General features: G+C 37.8%; 1 protein-coding gene across 5 annotated transcripts in view; it reads left to right on the plus strand.

Annotated features, from left to right (window-relative positions):
- Window positions 1-17,972, plus strand: part of ZNF407 (zinc finger protein 407) — a 462,207-nt gene that overhangs the window by 335,525 nt on the left and 108,710 nt on the right. The window contains exon 9 of one of the 5 annotated variants that reach the window (XR_013345174.1): window positions 16,531-16,626. The exons of 3 other annotated variants lie outside the window; for them this stretch is intronic. Coding sequence is in view for 1 of the 2 variants with exons in the window: in XM_077810509.1 (XP_077666635.1) it covers window positions 16,505-16,599 (95 nt within the window). In the remaining variant the exon portion in view is untranslated. Of the gene's footprint in view, window positions 1-16,504; window positions 16,627-17,972 lie in introns of all 5 variants that reach the window. One more of the 5 variants, XM_077810509.1, reaches the window with a different exon arrangement.

Raw genomic sequence — 17,972 nt, forward strand, 5'->3', positions numbered from 1 at the left:
TTCATAACGTAACAATTACACTATTGTTCTGGCAATTTTGTTTCTGTTCTTAATATTTTTGTTTCTTTTCTCACTCCCTTTTTCTTCAACATCTTTTTTCTAACCGTTACATTAGAAAATAAAAATAGGAAAATGAGGCAGGGGAATTGAATAATGAAAATTTACACAAACCAGTTTAATTTCACCTCATGTATTTGAATTCATCAAACCAGTAAACATTAAATCATATGCCACATATTAATTAACAGGTTGACATACAGAAGCCGATTTGGTACATATACAAAACTATATTTCTTGCCATGGATATATAATCTTGTTTGCAGCCACGTTTAAGTTTTTCCTTGGTACTTGATATTGATATTTTATATTTCCACAGAAGAGTAAAATACATTTTAAATGCCGTAATTTTAAAAACAAAATAAAAAATCGGTCTTTGTTATGATAGATACTCAAGACAACTAGAAACTATTACTTTAGCAGAATATTGCTTGGGTTCCTAGCTAGATAAAACATTTTTTTTTGGCTGGTTTACGTAAAAGAGAAGAAGCAGCAGCAGCAGCAACAGCTCTGCTTCAAACAGGTTCGCTCTTGGCACAGCCATTAGTGCCAGTCTTTCAATAGCATGTCAGATTGATTGGCAGGCAGTCCCTTTCCTCTTTAGTGAAGAACAGTAATTTTAGTGTGTGCTTGAAATAAAAACCTAGAATAAATGATTTTCCGTTTGTAAAGGAGGAAACTAGGTTTCTTGCAACCTATGTACATTACTTTGTATTGCGTTTCACAGAAAATTAAGCTATGTAAAATTCATTTGATTATTTTGTCACCCACTTCTAGCACTAGGCTTTATATGCCTGAGAAAACAGCCACCTGACAGTATCTTTCTCTGTATAGGAATGACGTATAGGTAGGACCCTACCAAATTCATGGCTGTGAAAAACGCATCACAGACCATGAAAACTGGTCTCCCCCCATGAAATCTGGGTTTTTGTGTGCTTTTACCCTATATGATACAGATTTCATGGGGGGGAGCCGCGTTTCTCAAATTGAGGGTCCTGACCCAAAAGGGAGTTGCAGGGGGATTGCAAGATTATTTTAGGGGGGTTGCAGCATTGCCACTCTTGTCTTCAGAGCTGGGCACCCTGCCAGCAGTAGCACAGAATAAGAGTGTCAAGACCAAACGATGCCATCTGTACTTCTGCCCTGCTGCCTTCAGAGCTGGGCGTCTGGAGAGTGGCGGCTGCTGACTGAGGGCCCAGCTCTGCAGACAGCAGCACAGAAGTAAAGGTGGCAATACCACACCATGCCATCCTTACCTCTGCTATGCTGCTGCTGGCAGCAGCTCTGCCTTCAGAACTGGGATCCTGGCCAGCAGCCGCCGCTCTCCAGCTGCCTGGCTCTGAAGGCAGCACCATCGCCAGCAGCAACGCAGAAGGAAGGGTAGCAGTACCTCAACCACCCCACAACTCTTTTTGGGTCAGGACCCCTAGAAGTACAACACTGTAAAATTTCAGATTTAAGTAGCTGAAATCACGACATTTACAATTTTTAAATTTCTCTGACCATGAAGTTGACCAAAATGGACCATGAATTTGGTAGGGTCCTACCTATAGGCGTTGGCCTTTTTAAATAGCAGGTGGGGTAAAACCTTGCTGAGCTCACGGAGCCTTTTTTTCCTTTCCCTCACTATAAGCTGCATATGTGGTTTGGGTAGCCACTATTGCAAAGCAACAAAGGCTGAGCTGAATTCCTTTTACAGCTACCTCATCCTGTCAGTCAGATCAGCGAACAGGTATTGCTGATGAGTGACATGGAGCAGGGGGAGCTACTGTCAGCCTGTGCGCCATTCTTCCATCAACTAGAGGTGCTGAAGTGAGTGCAGGTCCATGGCTGCCTCCCTCATCAGCCCATTAGATGGCTAGCACTGGCAGTAGCACTGTACTTGTTAACTTCCTATGCAGACCTCATGGGAGAGTTAAGTCCTACAAAGCATTCCTGTGTCCACCATTAAGGAAACCATTCTAATGATCACACCAGGGCTATGTGAGTGTTTCTGTCACTTCATGTAGCAACATTGCCACATATCTGTGTGCTCTAGTCCATGTCCCTCTATATATACCTTGGTCCTCAAGGGTGCTTGCTACATAACATAAACTATATGAACATCTCCCAGTATTAACATCTTGACACTCTGAATTCTCCATTTTTAAACTCTGTCCTTCCTAATGCTGTAAAACCGAGGCCCAGAGTTATGTCACCATCACTGTTTGTTGTGGATTTTTCTGTAGAAGACTGATGAGTGTGCAGCCCCTCAAACTTGTTTCCATGTCCCAGTTTCACAGATTATCTTCTAGTCCTTGTCACCATGGCATTTAGAAAGTGTCAGAGGTCGAATGAGGGATTAGATTGGTTTATACATGTCAGTCTGTGATTGTCCTCTGGGATACCAAGGGTAGTAGTGATCCTGATGGGAACTGACAGGATCCACATCCTTTGGGCTGCACTCTCCAGGCCTACCCTGAGCTCATCACATGAGTATATGATATCTTCCAGGGTGAGCCTTTATTCCTGAACAACCTGTGCCTCTGTGGTGTGTTGAAAGGTCTCCTTTGGCTTATTGACCTTTTGCGGAGGGTACTGGTGTCTTCTATGTCTCTGAGCTAAGGCTAGCCAGATAGCCCTCCTTTTTTCCCTTACTTGTTTCAAAATATACTACCATAGCATGGTTGAATGTGGTTCTGCAGCCAGTAGTTAGCATAGTCTCTACCCTATGTAGCATACCCCTAGAAATACTCAGCCGTCTCCTAAACTATGTGTTGTACCTGACCTCTTTAGCAGTCATACCACAACTCTCAGGGGACTAGGCTGTAACAAAGCATCTGCTCTGAAAACTTCTCAAGTTGCCAACCATGTGCTGAGCTCCAGCTGGAGTGCACAAAAAAACATTTCCCATCCTGCATAGATGGCAGAATCATTGATTAAAAGATGATCAGACTCCTCTTCTAGGCAAGCTATTAGTCCATTACATTTATAGATAAATTCATCCTTCATGCGGAACATATCAAACACTATTTTATTACCTTATTTGGAGCTAAAAATGTACTAGTATGTACTTAACATAAAACTTTAAACGCAAAGCTGAAATATTATAATGTAGATGTACAAGAATTCCCTGAAGACAAGTCACCACAACTGGAAAAGACATGAATGTTGAATTTTGCTAGAGTATAAATATGCATAATAAATAGTATACAATAAATTTAAATAATAAAATTATAGTTTAGTGTTGAATTAGTGTTTTCAAATACTATGAAAAGATAAAATACAACAACAGACAATTAGAATAGTCAGAAAAAAGTTACAAGAAGGAAACAATGAAATAAAGAACTATTCCTAGAAAGATATGAATTCAGAAATAAAGCTACACCTACTATTTCATTGGAGTCATACAGATTTTTTGTAATGTAGACTGCACCAAACTACTAAAATATTAATTTGTTTTCTTATTAGCAAAAACTCTTTTATTAATGGATATCCCAATCCATTACACAATCTGAAGTTATGGTGGATTCATAGGAAATATAGTCATTCTATATTCATGTGAGCAAAGTGTATGTATTGATAAGATAAATAAAACATTTAAGAAGAATGTCAAACTACAGGTTTAATTGTAAATACCAGCTTAAATTTAATATAAAAGCATAACAATATTTAGTGTGATCACAATTATGAAGAGATGACTGCACTTCTTGATCGTTTAAACTGACAGTGCTCCCAAGACCTGGGGGCACTATATTTCCGTATAACCACATTTTAGTGTATATTATTGCCTACATAATATCACCACCTGTTGGCCTTTATCACTACAGCTGTACATTGTACAGAGCCTGCTTTTTATTTTGTCCTTCAGCAGTGCTCCTGTCTCTTTCCTGATCATATTGCATATTTTCCTTCTTCGTTTCCTTTTAGATGCTTATACTACCATACAGTTACCTGCACTGAAAAAGTATACTATTTGCTATAACTGAACTGATAGGTATACATTTGTATGCAATTTGCTTTCATTTGCCTTCCAACTCAGTATCATCTCAAGTCTTGAATATTGGCTTTTAGTGATTGAATTACATGAATAAATAGGCCCTGATCCAGCAAAGCAGTTAAGCATGTGTGTAACTTTAAGCATGTGAGCAGTCCACTGAAATCAGTTATGTAGATGCTCAAGTGCTTTGCTAGACGGAAACAAAATGAGTAGCTGGGCCGTCAACAATAATCACTTTGGTGACTCACTGAACACTGGCAAAGAGTCCTGTGGCAGCTTACAGACTGACAGACATATTGGAGCATAGGCTTTCGTGGGTGAATACCCACTTCGTCTGATGCATCTAGACTAACTAAACATTGGCACTCCATCCTAAAAAGTTTTTATTTAGGATTTCCTTTTGTTTGCTTTCTCCGATTAGATGTATACCAGACCAGTATTTCTTGACTGAATCTTGGTTATTCACCTTTTGTAATTAAGATATTTTGTCTATCTGACACATATTTCTCTTTTTTACTTTTCTAATTTACATTATACTTCCAATAGTTCTTTATAATTTTTCCCATTTTTTCATTTGCCTGATCTTTGGTACCTTTCAAATCCTAAATGCTGTTCCATATATCCTTAGTAACCAGATTGGATTTTTCTGTCCTTTTTAATATTTAGGTTTTATTGGATGAATGTAGATTGTACCTTCTCTAACTGTGCCTTAAATAATTGCCACTTAAGGGAATTAAGAAGTACAAGGGAAGGAAAATGCTGACCCATAGACTAAGCAGAGGGGAAAAACATTCCCACTGGGTCCAATTTCATAAGAAGGACCATCAGGATAGTGACTAGGACCTGAAATTATGGGCTGAATGACCTCTAAAAAATTAGCAGTTCAAAGAGGAGCTTGTCTATAATTGTTTGCACTAAAGAAAGTGGGGATAGAGAGAAATCCCATAGAAGGAAGGCTGCTTCCTTATTCTTGGTTCATAGAATATCAGGGTTGGAAGGGACCTCAGGAGGTCATCTAGTCCAACCCCCTGCTCAAAGCAGGACCAATCCCCAGCTGAATCATCCCAGCCAGGGCTTTGTCAAGTCTGACCTTAAAAACTTCAAAGGAAGGAGATTCCACCACCTCCCTAGGTAACACATTCCAGTGTTTCACCACCCTCCTAGTGAAAAAGTTTTTTCTAATATCCAACCTAAACCTCCCCTACTGCAACTTGAGACCATTACTCCTTGTTCTGTCGTCTGCTGCCACTGAGAACAGTTTAGATCCATCCTCTTTGGAACCCCCTTTCAGGTAGTGGAAAGCAGCTATCAAATTCCCCCTAATTCTTCTCTTCCGCAGACTATACAATCCCAGTTCCCTCAGCCTCTCCTCATAAGTCATGTGTTCCAGACCCCTAATCATTTTTGTTGCCGTCCGCTGGACTCTTTCCAATTTTTCCACATCCTTCTTGTAGTGTGGGGCCCAAAACTGGACACAGTTCTCCCGATGAGGCCTCACCTCATCTTGGTTAACATATGAAATGAGATAATATACTGTACCTTGTAGTTTTTTTCAATGTCAGAAGATCATATAGTAGGTCAGTTCCAAAAAGGCAGATGAAAATATCTTAAATTCCAAAGGAATATTTTTATGCATGTCCTCTATTAATCATATTCAAACACAGTACAATATATTCATCAATACCATAATATAAGAATCTGGTGAAAGTGATGAAGAGAATGTGCAATATAAAGGACCTTGAAGACACTGCTAAATTCACACAGATTATTTTCTCCTTTAGCTATATTATCTAATTCTTATATAATATGCCCTGGCAGTGTTAGGGGGCCATAAAATGGGTACAAGTGACATATAAATTACAAAGGGGCCTTAGTGTAAATAAGCATAGAGGTCTGTAGTCTTCGGAAAATGTCAATAACTGATCTAGACTTCTAGACACTGGGCTAAATTCACTGCTGGTAGAATTGAATGCAGTTCCATTGACTTCAATTGAATTTCACCCATTTACACCAACAGTTAATTTGTTCCATTGTCTTCAGAAAGGTGGGGATAAAATTGTAAGCTGGTCTCTTAGGACACAATGAAGAATATTTGCAACTACTGTACAATCAGCTAATACTATTATTATTATTCATGACACCTCTTTTGTTTTTCAAAAAAAGTTTCAACAACCTAGGTGATTGTTACCAGAAGGTTTTTAAGGGAAAGCTTGATGCTTTGTAACTAAAGGAAAAAGCTGGTTACTGTCTGACATTTAGGAATTGAAATGTAGGGGTGGTCAACGCATCTGCAAACAAGGCATTAGGACAGCTGCTACATTACTACTGTAAGTTTGTACCTGTCTCTGTGCATCTTGCCAAAAATGTACATTCTGGTTTCTATCTTACTGCATCTGTCCAAAGACCAGGAAATAATAGTAGGTGTAAATTCCTAGAGCTTCATCTCCAGAAGATTTACCAAAAAAATCAAAATATCTACTTTGAAGCAAAGAGCATCTTGTGATAGTGACAAAGATAAACCCTAATTATTTTGGCTCAGGAGACATCCAAATCTTTCAGATTCTGGAAATTCATTTTATCTGAATTTCGGATTCAGAGTGCACAGCTGACATTCAGATAAATGGTGTTTGAAAATTCTTGGCAGCAACTATTTAACCACTTAGATGAAAAAAATTTCTGTCACAGTAGTTTTTTTTTTTTTGAATGTCAAGGAGGTAATCATAAAGAAAAGGGTGAACTTTGGGGAATATAGTTTTAAAATGTCTAAAGTCCATGGACATGAGTGTGTACCACAAAACAAGTCTATGCCAAAAGGAGTATATTTACTGACATAAAAGTTTTTAATGCAATTGAAAATTAAGCCTTACTAAGGACTGCAAGATTTGGCCCTAACAGTCCCTTATTCTCGTCCTTTGTGTCACTATATTGTTTGTTGCTGAGCTGCTTCTTTGTTTGGCCATGCTAGAGCAGGACAGGAGATACTGGATGTGGTTTAATTAGACCACAATTTTATTTCTAAATGTCAGAGAGTATCCTGCAGATAAAAGTATAAAGTGCATGTAATTCCATAATCATTTACACATACCTGCGTTTCCCTCCCTTTACCCATCCAGATCCCCAGCATCAGGTGCCTCTGCTCCACTCTACTTCGGAAATCATAGCTTTCCATTCAACATCTGCCACCCAGGAATCGAAAACAGCTATTTTTTTAAAATAAGGAAAATGGGTTTCCAGCTTCCAATTTATTTCCTCCTGTGACTATTAATGAGGAACTCCCTTTGGCTGTCTTTGTAAAGTCTACCCTCATTTGAACATAATGATTTCAAACTTTGGATGTCCATTACCTATTAGGACCTGGCCACTTCCCTCTCAAATGAGGGTTATGGGGGGGGGGGCTATAAAGGAGAGGGGGTTGGCTCCCTGCTGTACCAATCCCAGTAGCCCCAAATCCCCCCCACCCCCCATTTCTGCTTCTTAAAAGGATACCTCCTTTAAAGTCTTTCCCAGTTTATTTTATCTGATCACCATATCCCTTCCCTACAGAGTACCTGAACTGGACATTTGCCCCATACTTACATCATGAGTTGAGACATCATAGCCTAATGCCCTTTTCATGTTTGTCCCAACTAAGCCCCAGACCCACTATGGGGAATGCACCTCACCTTGGCCAATCTGGCAGTGAGGGAAAAAATTTCTTTCCAGCCCTCCAAGAGAGGAGCAACTAGCATATAATCCCCACAGTGGATCGTGACAAAACCTGGTATTTAACTGTTTCCATGGGTGGGAGGGAGCGTGCTGCCCTGCCTGGTCTAAGTAAAAGAGGGCTTTTTCCTGCACCAGCATGGACCTAAATAGTCTCCTCTCTCTTCCGGTCACCGGAGGGTGGATGGATGGGATGGGTCAGTTTCCCCTTGTTTACCTGGTCTGATAAGCTGCTGCAGCAAGTCACTCTCTGGCTGTCTAGCCTTAAAGGGGGCCGCACACCTTTTCCTACAAGCCAGACAACAGCTCCTACTGCTTAATGTGCAGTGAGGTCATTCTATTAGCCTTCACGTCATACAGGGTTTAACTTGGCATCTCTCAAGACTCTCTGTGATATTTGTTCACCAGTTTGCTCTTACATCCATCCATTCGTGCAAAAATTCGAAAATGTCAAAAGTCATGGACTATTTTTCAAAATATGAGAATCATGAAATCTGCCAGCTGTAATTAAAATCTAGCCTTATGTATATCATAGATCAGCAGAGCTAAAACAATAGTAAAATATAACCCTCCACCGTCTCTTTATTTTTAAAGTTCAGGGTTGTTCAATGAATAAACTATTCCTTAAACCTTTCAGCTCATGGGATTGACCAGTTAAGCAGACATATTTATTTTGATGTGTATAGGGATTTCAAATTTAAAACAAAATGATAGAAGTTTAGAATATAAAACAAATGAACTAAGCAGAAAAGCAGAGTCTCTGTTGGACATCCAAAGTTACAAAGACAGTTAAACAGGAGGAAATGAATTGGAAACTGTAAACCCATTTTCCTTATTTAAAAAAAAACAGCTGTTTTCTATACCTGGATGGCAGATGTTGAGTGGAAAGCTATGATTTCTAAAGTGGAGTGGAGCAGAGGCACCTGTTGAAGAGAAAAATTTGAAAGCTTGTGGGATGCTATTTGAGCATGGACTAAAATGAATAAATAGTTCTCAATGGTAAGGTTCTTCGCCATTGAGAATTTTGGGAAAGAATTATTTAAAGATAACTTTACGGAAAGAACAGGGCTTCTTATTCTTGAAGGTTGCTGTAAAACTGTTGTAGCTTTCATGTCAGCCAGTGGGGGGAAAATAATGTTTGATGTTTTAGGAGCATGCTTCTTATAACGTAATTCAGATTTGAGCATGAAGCACTTTTAGATAGGTGACTCTGCAGGTTCATAAATGTGGCTCATGACCTGATGATTACCCTGTTGGTAAGGTGAGTGCCCATTATTTATCTGGTGAGTCTGCTGTACTTTATGTGGAAAGAATGTTTTCTTGTGACAAGTCTCAAATTTGAAATGAAACACTGATAGGTGCATTTGATTTTTGTTTTTATTTTCAAAAACTCTCTTTATAGTTTGTTAGTTTGTAAGCTCTGCCTTCAGCTAAAATAACAGTTATTTTTTCTCCCAAACCATCATTTTGAAAACCAATACGTATCCTGTCATGTTAACATTAATGGGTGAAGTGAACTGATTAGAGTTATTTTTGCAATTAATTTTCTTTTAAAATCACTTTAAAATTTGTGATCCAAGAAGAGAGAATGTTGTATAGTTCTGCTGAGACTTTTGGTTGTTGTTGATTGGCGGAAAGAGGGGTTTTTTGGGTTTTTTTTTTGTTGGAATAAGAGAAAAATACAAATGTTACTAAAAGCAATGGCAAATGTAAAATTGTACTTCTCTTCAGTTACATTTTAGAGATTTTGATGATAAAGCTTTTAGTGTATTTGATTTTAGCTTCCATTGACACAACACGACACTTCTCAGAGCAGCTACTTGTTTTCTCATAGGTTGTTGTACATCTGATACTGACTTCACCATTCAAGTCTAGACTAATATGTTGGTGAAATGTGAATGTCTACATTCTTGGCTAGGCTTTGCTATTTACTACTAACATTTCAAAGGATTGAAAGGAAGTATTGCCTCCTGTGTCCAGTCATATTTAAGCATAGTGTAATTGTGTCTGTTTAGAAAGAGCTATATATGAAATTGATTTCTAAGACAGTTTGGCCCTCATCCTGCAAAGACTTATGCCTATGAGTAGTCCCATCGAACTAATCATGCACATAAAGTTGTTCATGTGGTTGCAGGAGCAGGGCCCATGTTAGAGTAGTTTGAGAACTTGTGTTTTTGTGTAAGTCTGTAGAAAACGCTTGTTTTTAAATAGTGCTTTTACTCAGTCCATACTACCTGGCCAAACTGTGTCATAAATAGTTTTAGCAAGAAGTGTGTTGACTGTATTAAACACAGTTTAATGCTCTGGGTAGGTGGATCCCTATTGACATTGATTGGCGGAACTAGCTGATCTTGACCTTAGTAAATTTTCCTAATGTGTAATTGGAAACTAAAAACAGGAAAAAACAAAATTAGGCACATAAGTTTAGTGTTATCTAGAAAGAACTACGACATGCAACACAGGAAGAACAGTATCTATGCTGTTAAACTGAACACACTGCAATATTTTCAGTAGTTCACCACAGTATGGATTGTAGAGTGGGAGATGTTTTCCAATAATTGAAAGCCTTAAGGCCGCGTAAGATTAGAACTGAATGTTTTACTGTTGCAGCTGTACTAGATGGGTGATTTAGGCAACCTGAAATGCATATTTTCACTTTCCACTAAACTTTTTTTTCCACTTCCATCAGAACCATTAGAAATTATGTCAAGTGTTTTAAGTGTTTTTCAACAAAGTCAGAGTGTAATTGGATGGGTTTTTATTTTTCTCTCTATCCTACATCTGTTGTAAGGATTAGGACATGAAATTTAAAAGTGGATTTACTCAACCTGGGACACACAAATATATTTTTAGTTTTAAATTCTCTTTAAAAATATTCAGTTCGGTTTTATACATTATTAAGGGCATCCATGGTGAACATTTTATCCAGTAGTACCATTGGTTGTTTTTGTTTTTATCATAGGGAACTGAAAAGTCCATTGGTAATTTTTTTTATTAAAAAGCTTGTTAATCTCCATTGATTTCTAAGTTTGTTATAGATTCTTAGCTGAAAAATACAGTACATCACTGGCTGTTCTATCACCTGACAGCAATTGATAAAGCATCCATGCAGAAAGTGTCAGAAAAGGTTAATATTTATTGATTTTTATGGTGCTGCAGCCAATGTAGTTTTGCCATCAAAGATGTATGGCCACCAGCAATGGAATCTGTAAAATTGCAGGTTGCACGCTAGTTTTTATTATAGCCTATGTCAGTAGTCTGGACTTTAAAAATGACAGATATTTAGTTTAAGACAAAAAGCTCTGCATGTGCAGCTACTAAATACCTGCGACTGGAATTTAGTATTCTGAAACGAAACCCAAGAGCAGCACTTAAAAGCTCAAGGGGAAAAAAACACCCAACCTTGCATTGCAAGCGACGATCACATTTAGCCTTTTCATTCACTTAACTACGTGCTATTGATCTGCAGACGGTGCCCAAGAAAGTGATAGCTGAAATTATAAGCAATAAAGGGCTTGCTTCTTCAAACAAAAAAGTATATAATTAGGAGGGGCATAGGAGGGGGCAAAGCCTGTGTTTGGTTTTAAAGGAGTTTAAACAAAATGGAATGAGTGCAACAGCCATGTTTAAATATACACAAGGAGAAATCTGGTTGCCTTGAAGCATAAATCCGTGCTCTGGTTGCAGTTTATGTGTAAAAATTAGGAGTGCACTACAGCCTTTACATTTATCTCCATCAGTACTTGCCTGACAGAAAGGCAATCCGTTGGTTTGCCTACACCAAGCAGGGACACGGAAATCTTTCAAAGCTTTAACTTTTCTAAATGTATCTGTAGTTTACATTTTTATTCTATTTTTCACTTAGCTGACTTTTTACACCATGCTTTCATAACTGGTATGGCTTTCTGGAAGCTGCAAACTATTCTGGAAGATATATAAATGCTAGTTAAAGAGTTGAAAGTTACTCTAATAAAAAAGAAAATATGTCCCAATCCTGCCACCTTTATATATGAGTAACTCTTATTCAAGTAGACCCACTGACTTGAGTTGAACTGTTCTCAAGAGCATGGACAACAAGACTGGGCCCTACATTTCAAAAGTATGAATTAAATTTCTGTATTATAGAATTGTTATTTTTATACTACAATTTTGCATGCATGTGTCTCTCTTTTTTACTTTCTTTAAAGTCGATAGTGGTGATGGAGGGATAATTTCATAAACTAATGATAATTCTAATGGTAAGCAACACTTTTAAGTTTTACCTGACCAGTAGAATAAACTGTGTGGTGTACTGTAAACATGCTTTACATCTCCTCTTGTCCGTACCACATTTTTCTATTGAGTTTTATACCACTAGTTTGTCTGTTTCTTTTCCCCCAGACAGCTTACCCATTTTATTGTGCTCATTTAGAGGAAAGAAAAACAGTTTGTCTCCTTGAAAGGCAAGAGAACAGTGAGTGGAAAACTACTTACATAGCTAAAATACCATTATAATATATGGCAACTAAAATTCAAAAATTGAAAGAGAGGATACCAGGGAAAATCATTAATCATTTTACAAAAGCCACTGACAATTTGAAATATTCTCCATAAAAAATTTTTTTCTATCTTTCCTTGAACTTAGTAAAATGTAATATTTTAATTATTGTTAAAATAACTTGTTTAATTTCAATAAGTCAAATAAAATCAATTTCTCATATTCTCATATAACTCTACTTTTTTTATTTTAATGACTCTCTCATTAATCTAACCTTCTCCATTTTTATTGTGCTTCATTTCCCCCCTTCAGATCACATAAAATTCTGACTCTGAAACGGTACATATACAGCAGTATATTTTTGGATGCATTTTACATTTTTTCTTTTATTCTTTTGTTTTTAGCTTTCAATACAAGCAACATCATCATCACTGTATGGTGTCCATAAGTAACTTCCATGCTGCAGCTACAGATGGCAGCTTAGTGACAGATGGTTTTTCAAACACTTTATTTCATTTTTAAAATTAAATATCGCTGCTATAAACCATTCATTATCGTTTATAACACCTTCACCCCAAAATTGGTCATTACCTTAGGTAATGGCTGATATGTTGTGGTGTTAGATGATTTTAACAAATGATTTTGTGGAATTATTACTTAATTCATAATGTAATTAAACTTTAGTACCCAGCAATATACAACAGAAACCATATATTTATTTTAGCTTACATAACCATGAAAAGACAGCATTGCTTAAATCACCAACATTCATTGAATAAATAAAATTAATTTATTGCTAACTTGCCACATATATATGTGATGTAATATTAAGAGGTGAAGAAGAAAAGAGGTTTTTCCAGACTGTCTCTTGCCGTTAATTGAATGTGTACATATGGTAATGCACATCTAAGCATAGGGCAACATTCTGGCTTACCCTTCTGTGCATGTTGAAAATGGGGATCCAAAAGAGGAATCACAGGTCATAATTCTTTATTCCCCTAAACCTGTAGAATTAATATTTTGCCAATAGACCACACACATTCTGACTGATCCTCAGAAGCATAATTCAAGATGGCCTTTGGAAACAGGTGTGATACACATATATTACTGCAACCCTGGGATCTGCCTATAACCACTAAGCACCCTCCTCTGCTTAGGGCTTGTTTACATGAACATTTCGTTTGCTGCAAGCTGGGGTGTGAACCTCCATCACTCTAGCTTGTTGTGGACTAACTGCCCGCGTGGACCCTGCTGATGTTCGTCACTACTCCCATTTCAAAGGAACTAGATCAAAGCTCACTAACGAACTGTTAATGTGTGTCAGCAGGGTCCACATGGTCCGTGGCAGGCTAGTGCAGGGTAGATTCACTCCCCAGTTGCCTGAACTAATCGTTTGTATAGACATCCGTAAGATTTCTCCTACTCCTGGAAGTAGTAATGTGTGTCAGCAGCTTGCAAAACAGAACGTGGGCAAAAACAATGGAGCAAACACCTGTTTGTGGAAAAATCAATGACAGCCAGAATTTGATCCTTAATAATTAAAGGCCCAGTTTTCAAATGTGGGCCCTTAAGGGAGGCACCTACAGTATATTCTCATTTGGACACTAAATACCCTTTGAACATCCTTAAATGATCATTTGGACACATAGATTCCTGTTGTAAAAGTCCTCTATTTATCCAGAGTCAGTCCAGAAAGCAGCAATGTAAGGGGAAGATGTCCCAGTTTGGCTCCATAGCACATTATCAACCCTCGGATCCACTGAATCCTCAATGAGTTTATATTTTTGTTTGTTTATAAGTGATGTACCTTGGTTTTGTAACCATCACTATTATGACCTCAGAAGATGATTTACCTAATCCATCTTTAACATAACGCGTAAATCTTAGGCTAGACTCTGATTTCCCCCTACTCTGGACCAACAGAGAGCTCTTTGCATGGTCTGTGCTATGGGATCTAGGGATACACTGTTATCGAGGCAGCTGACTCGTTTTGCCCCCTCATGGATCAAAAGGGTGTGATCTGGCCCTTAGTGAGCAAATCTTTCAATGTCAAGTGAGCTAGAATAAAACCAAGCTATGTTGGTGTTCTAGGGCTAGCAGGAGTGAAAAGTACTAAATGTTCATTTTTGTCAATAAAGCTGTCAGGAAAAATGCAAACAGGAAGCAACTGTTGAGTTTATGTGCTCACTTTTCTAGCCATAGCTATGCTATAAATAATTGAACACACTTATCTTTAAAGTATAGAATTTTTAAATTATAAATTTACAAGAGATTGTCTAATTTATTTGTGGTTTCAGAGTATCAGCCGTGTTAGTCTGTATCCGCAAAAAGAAAAGGAGTACTTGTGGTACCTTAGAGACTAACAAATTTATTTGAGCATAAGCTTTCGCCAGCTACAGCTCACTTCATCAGATGTGTGTTTCTTTAGGTCTGAAGGCACTATACACAAGAATGAACAAACAAACAAACAAAGAATCCCACCAAAATTTGTCAATAGAATGAATAGTGCTGAAGTTATTTCATTATTTTGTATTTTGCCCCCCCCCCTTTCTGGTATTTCTAAAACCTGTACAAAAGCAGTTGAGAGAAGTTATTGTGTGGCCTTGTCTCACTACTGTGGTACAGGAGCAGCTGCAATCCAGAGGGGATTTGACCTATGGGGAGGCCAGGTGATGTTTGTGCTGCCCAATGTTCTCCTCAGAAAGCGCAGCTTTAAATTGCTATTTGTACACCATAGGAGATCTGTGAATAGAGGATGGCAGAGGATGTGCTGAATCAGTGCATTCTCCCAAGGTCTCAGCCAACTTTTAAGCATCCGTTAGCCAGCTCTCAGCTTCCTGTGCAAGAGTGAGTGTCAGGTGCCTTCTGCCATCATGTCCCTCCGCCTGGACGGACCCTTTGTAAACAGGGCCTGCAGCCCTGGGTCCCACCAGCATAGACTCAGCTCTGTGTTATGCTAATATATGTTTGAATAGAATGGAGAGGGGTTGGGGATTTTTTGGTAAGATATCATTGAACAACAAAACAAATTACAGAGAAAATCCCCATTGCTCAAGTGGCATTAAGTAAAATATGGGAGAAAGAGGTGAAATTTCAAATGGCTTTTGAGTGCAAAGAAGATTGAATTTTTAATCTCCATAATCAAAACTCTCTTCCTGCTCCCAGTTCTTTCATAAGAAACTGGGGAAAAGGTCAAAGATTTGGGATGTGGTTCTGCATGCACCAGATTTTCTTTTTTGCATGTCAAGAAGAATGAAACTTCAAGTGATTATAATGGAATTTTATTGTTTTGGTTTTAGTAATAGAAACAATCTATACATTGGAAAATAATATCTCCAAAACGCACTAACCTATACATTTGATTTCAATATGACTACTCAGGATTGCAAGCACTGTGGACAATAATGTTGGCAGAAATGGGCCCATAAATTGTACACACCAACACGTCCATGTCAAGTTTATATTTTGACTCTTATTTACAGTATCCATTGTAACAAAAATAGTATTTTAGGCTGGGAAGGAACACATGTTTTTAAATTATAAAAATAAAACAGACACTCTCCCTTCTCAATTAGAAAAACACAAGATGTACAGAAAAACTTAGAGAGGTGTGTGTGTGCATCTGTGAGTGTATGTATATCTTACAATGAAGAATAGCAGTTATTTCTCAGAGAGATTCCTTGGGTTTTGAATTCTTCCTTAATGGGTTACCAAATAGGAATTACTCTTTATGTTGCAATGGCACCATTAAGGGCACATCTGCATTTCAAGCTGGTGGTGTAATCCCCAGTTTGAGGAGACATAACAGTGCTAGCTCTGATTGACCTAGTGTGCTAAAGAATATAGCCATGACAATACAAGTGGTGTGGGGAGGGGCTAGCCACCCCAAGTATGTATCTATCCAAGAGTATGTCCCTCCCATCACTTGCACTGCCATAGCCAAACTATTTTTAACACTCTCCTTTAGCTCGGATTTAAACACCCAGCTTAAAGTGTAGACTTGCCCCAAGAGTTGCCCAAGCTATTGACATGAATTTGTCTGTAACATAAATTATCACAACTGTTATATACAACAATTGCTAACTTACCTTAATTACAACCCAATTTTTTCAATTACAGTCTGTGCACAAGATTTCAGTTAATTTTAACACTACAGAAAGTTTGAAGTATCTGTGTTATTGCCTTCATAAGAGCATTCAGGACAAAGAAAAGACAGACAAAAATGCTAAATTTCTTAGGTGACTCAGTTTTTAACTCATAAATTAACAGATTTACTTGTAAATTCTCAGAAAAATCATTCTGTACTTTTTTGGAGGATATGCTGTATTTTTCATATGAAAAGAGGCTGAATCCCTGCTTTAAGTGCAAAATAAGAGTCAACTGATGGCATCACAACTAGTGCCTCCACAATGTATGTATATAAGTGAGTATGTGTAGGTGTTTATAGCAAAATTCTAGAATTCTGGATCAGCGATGCTTATTAGAAATCAAAAGATTAGATAATGCTGCAAGGAATGTGAATGAGGGTCCTAGGGTAAATGATACTGTGTGTGGACTGTTTATTACTGAAAGTAGTGAGGTATGACAATAGACGCTGTGCAGTTATATTGTATGTATATTTAGGAAACTGCTGTTCCTTTGTTTTATTTGTATAAAGTTTAATTCAGTTTATATGAATTACAAGTAATTTACTCATGTTATTATCTTCCCACACAGCATCAAGGAAGAGATTTTTGTTTTAATTACACATTTCCAGATATAGTACAGATAGTCATGTGTAATACATTTGATGTTTAATTGTAATCAGTGAAGGGGAGTGTCGTAAATTGCCTGTTTAAAAGCATTGCTAACCAGGTATTGGGGGATATTAGTGAAAATCCAAAAACTAGGATTTCATACATTGAGGGAGGTTGGGGGAGGATGACAAAAATGATCATTTTAAATATTAAGATTGTAACTACAACATCATAATATATTTCTCAATATCTCTAATAAGCAGGTTTTTTCTTGTCTTTTGTTTTTGTTTTATTAGCTTTTCTGTGGTGCTCAGAGTTAGTATTTGAGTACCTCACAACACCCCATGAGGTAGGGATCTGTGAGCTACAATCCCTTTTGTCAGGGTTCCTTCCCCACTCTGAACTCTGGGTACAGATGTGGGGACCCGCATGAAAGACCCCCTAAGCTTATTTCTACCAGCTTAGGTTAAAAACTTTTCCAAGGTACAAATTCTTCCTTGTCCTTGGACGGGATTGCTGCCGCCACCAAGTGAGTTAGACAAAGATTCAGGAAAAGGACCACTTGGAGTTCCTGTTTCCCCAAAATATCCCCCCAAGCCCTTTCACCCCCTTTCCTGGGGAGGCTTGAGAATAATCTACCAACCAAATAGGTAAATAAGGTGAGCACAGACCAGACCCTTGGGTTTTTAAGACACTAAAAACCAATTAGCTTTTTAAAAACAGAACTTTATTAATAAGAAAATGTAAAAGAAGCACCTCTGTAAAATCAGGATGGAAGATAATTTTACAGGGTAATAAGATTTAAAACACAGAGGATTCCCCTCTAGGCAAAACTTTAAAGTTACAAAAAACAGGAATAAACCACCCTCTTAGCATAGGGAAAATTCACAAGCTAAAACAAAAGATAATCTAACATATTTCCTTGCTTTACTTACAATTTTTGTAAGCTAGATACTTATTTCAGGTAAGGTTTTAGGAAAGGTTTTTTTCCTGCCCTGGTCTCTCTCTGTCCCGGAGAGAA

The sequence above is a fragment of the Eretmochelys imbricata genome, chromosome 2 (assembly GCF_965152235.1).
Source record: "Eretmochelys imbricata isolate rEreImb1 chromosome 2, rEreImb1.hap1, whole genome shotgun sequence".
In the NCBI taxonomy this organism is placed as follows: Eukaryota; Metazoa; Chordata; order Testudines; family Cheloniidae; genus Eretmochelys; species Eretmochelys imbricata.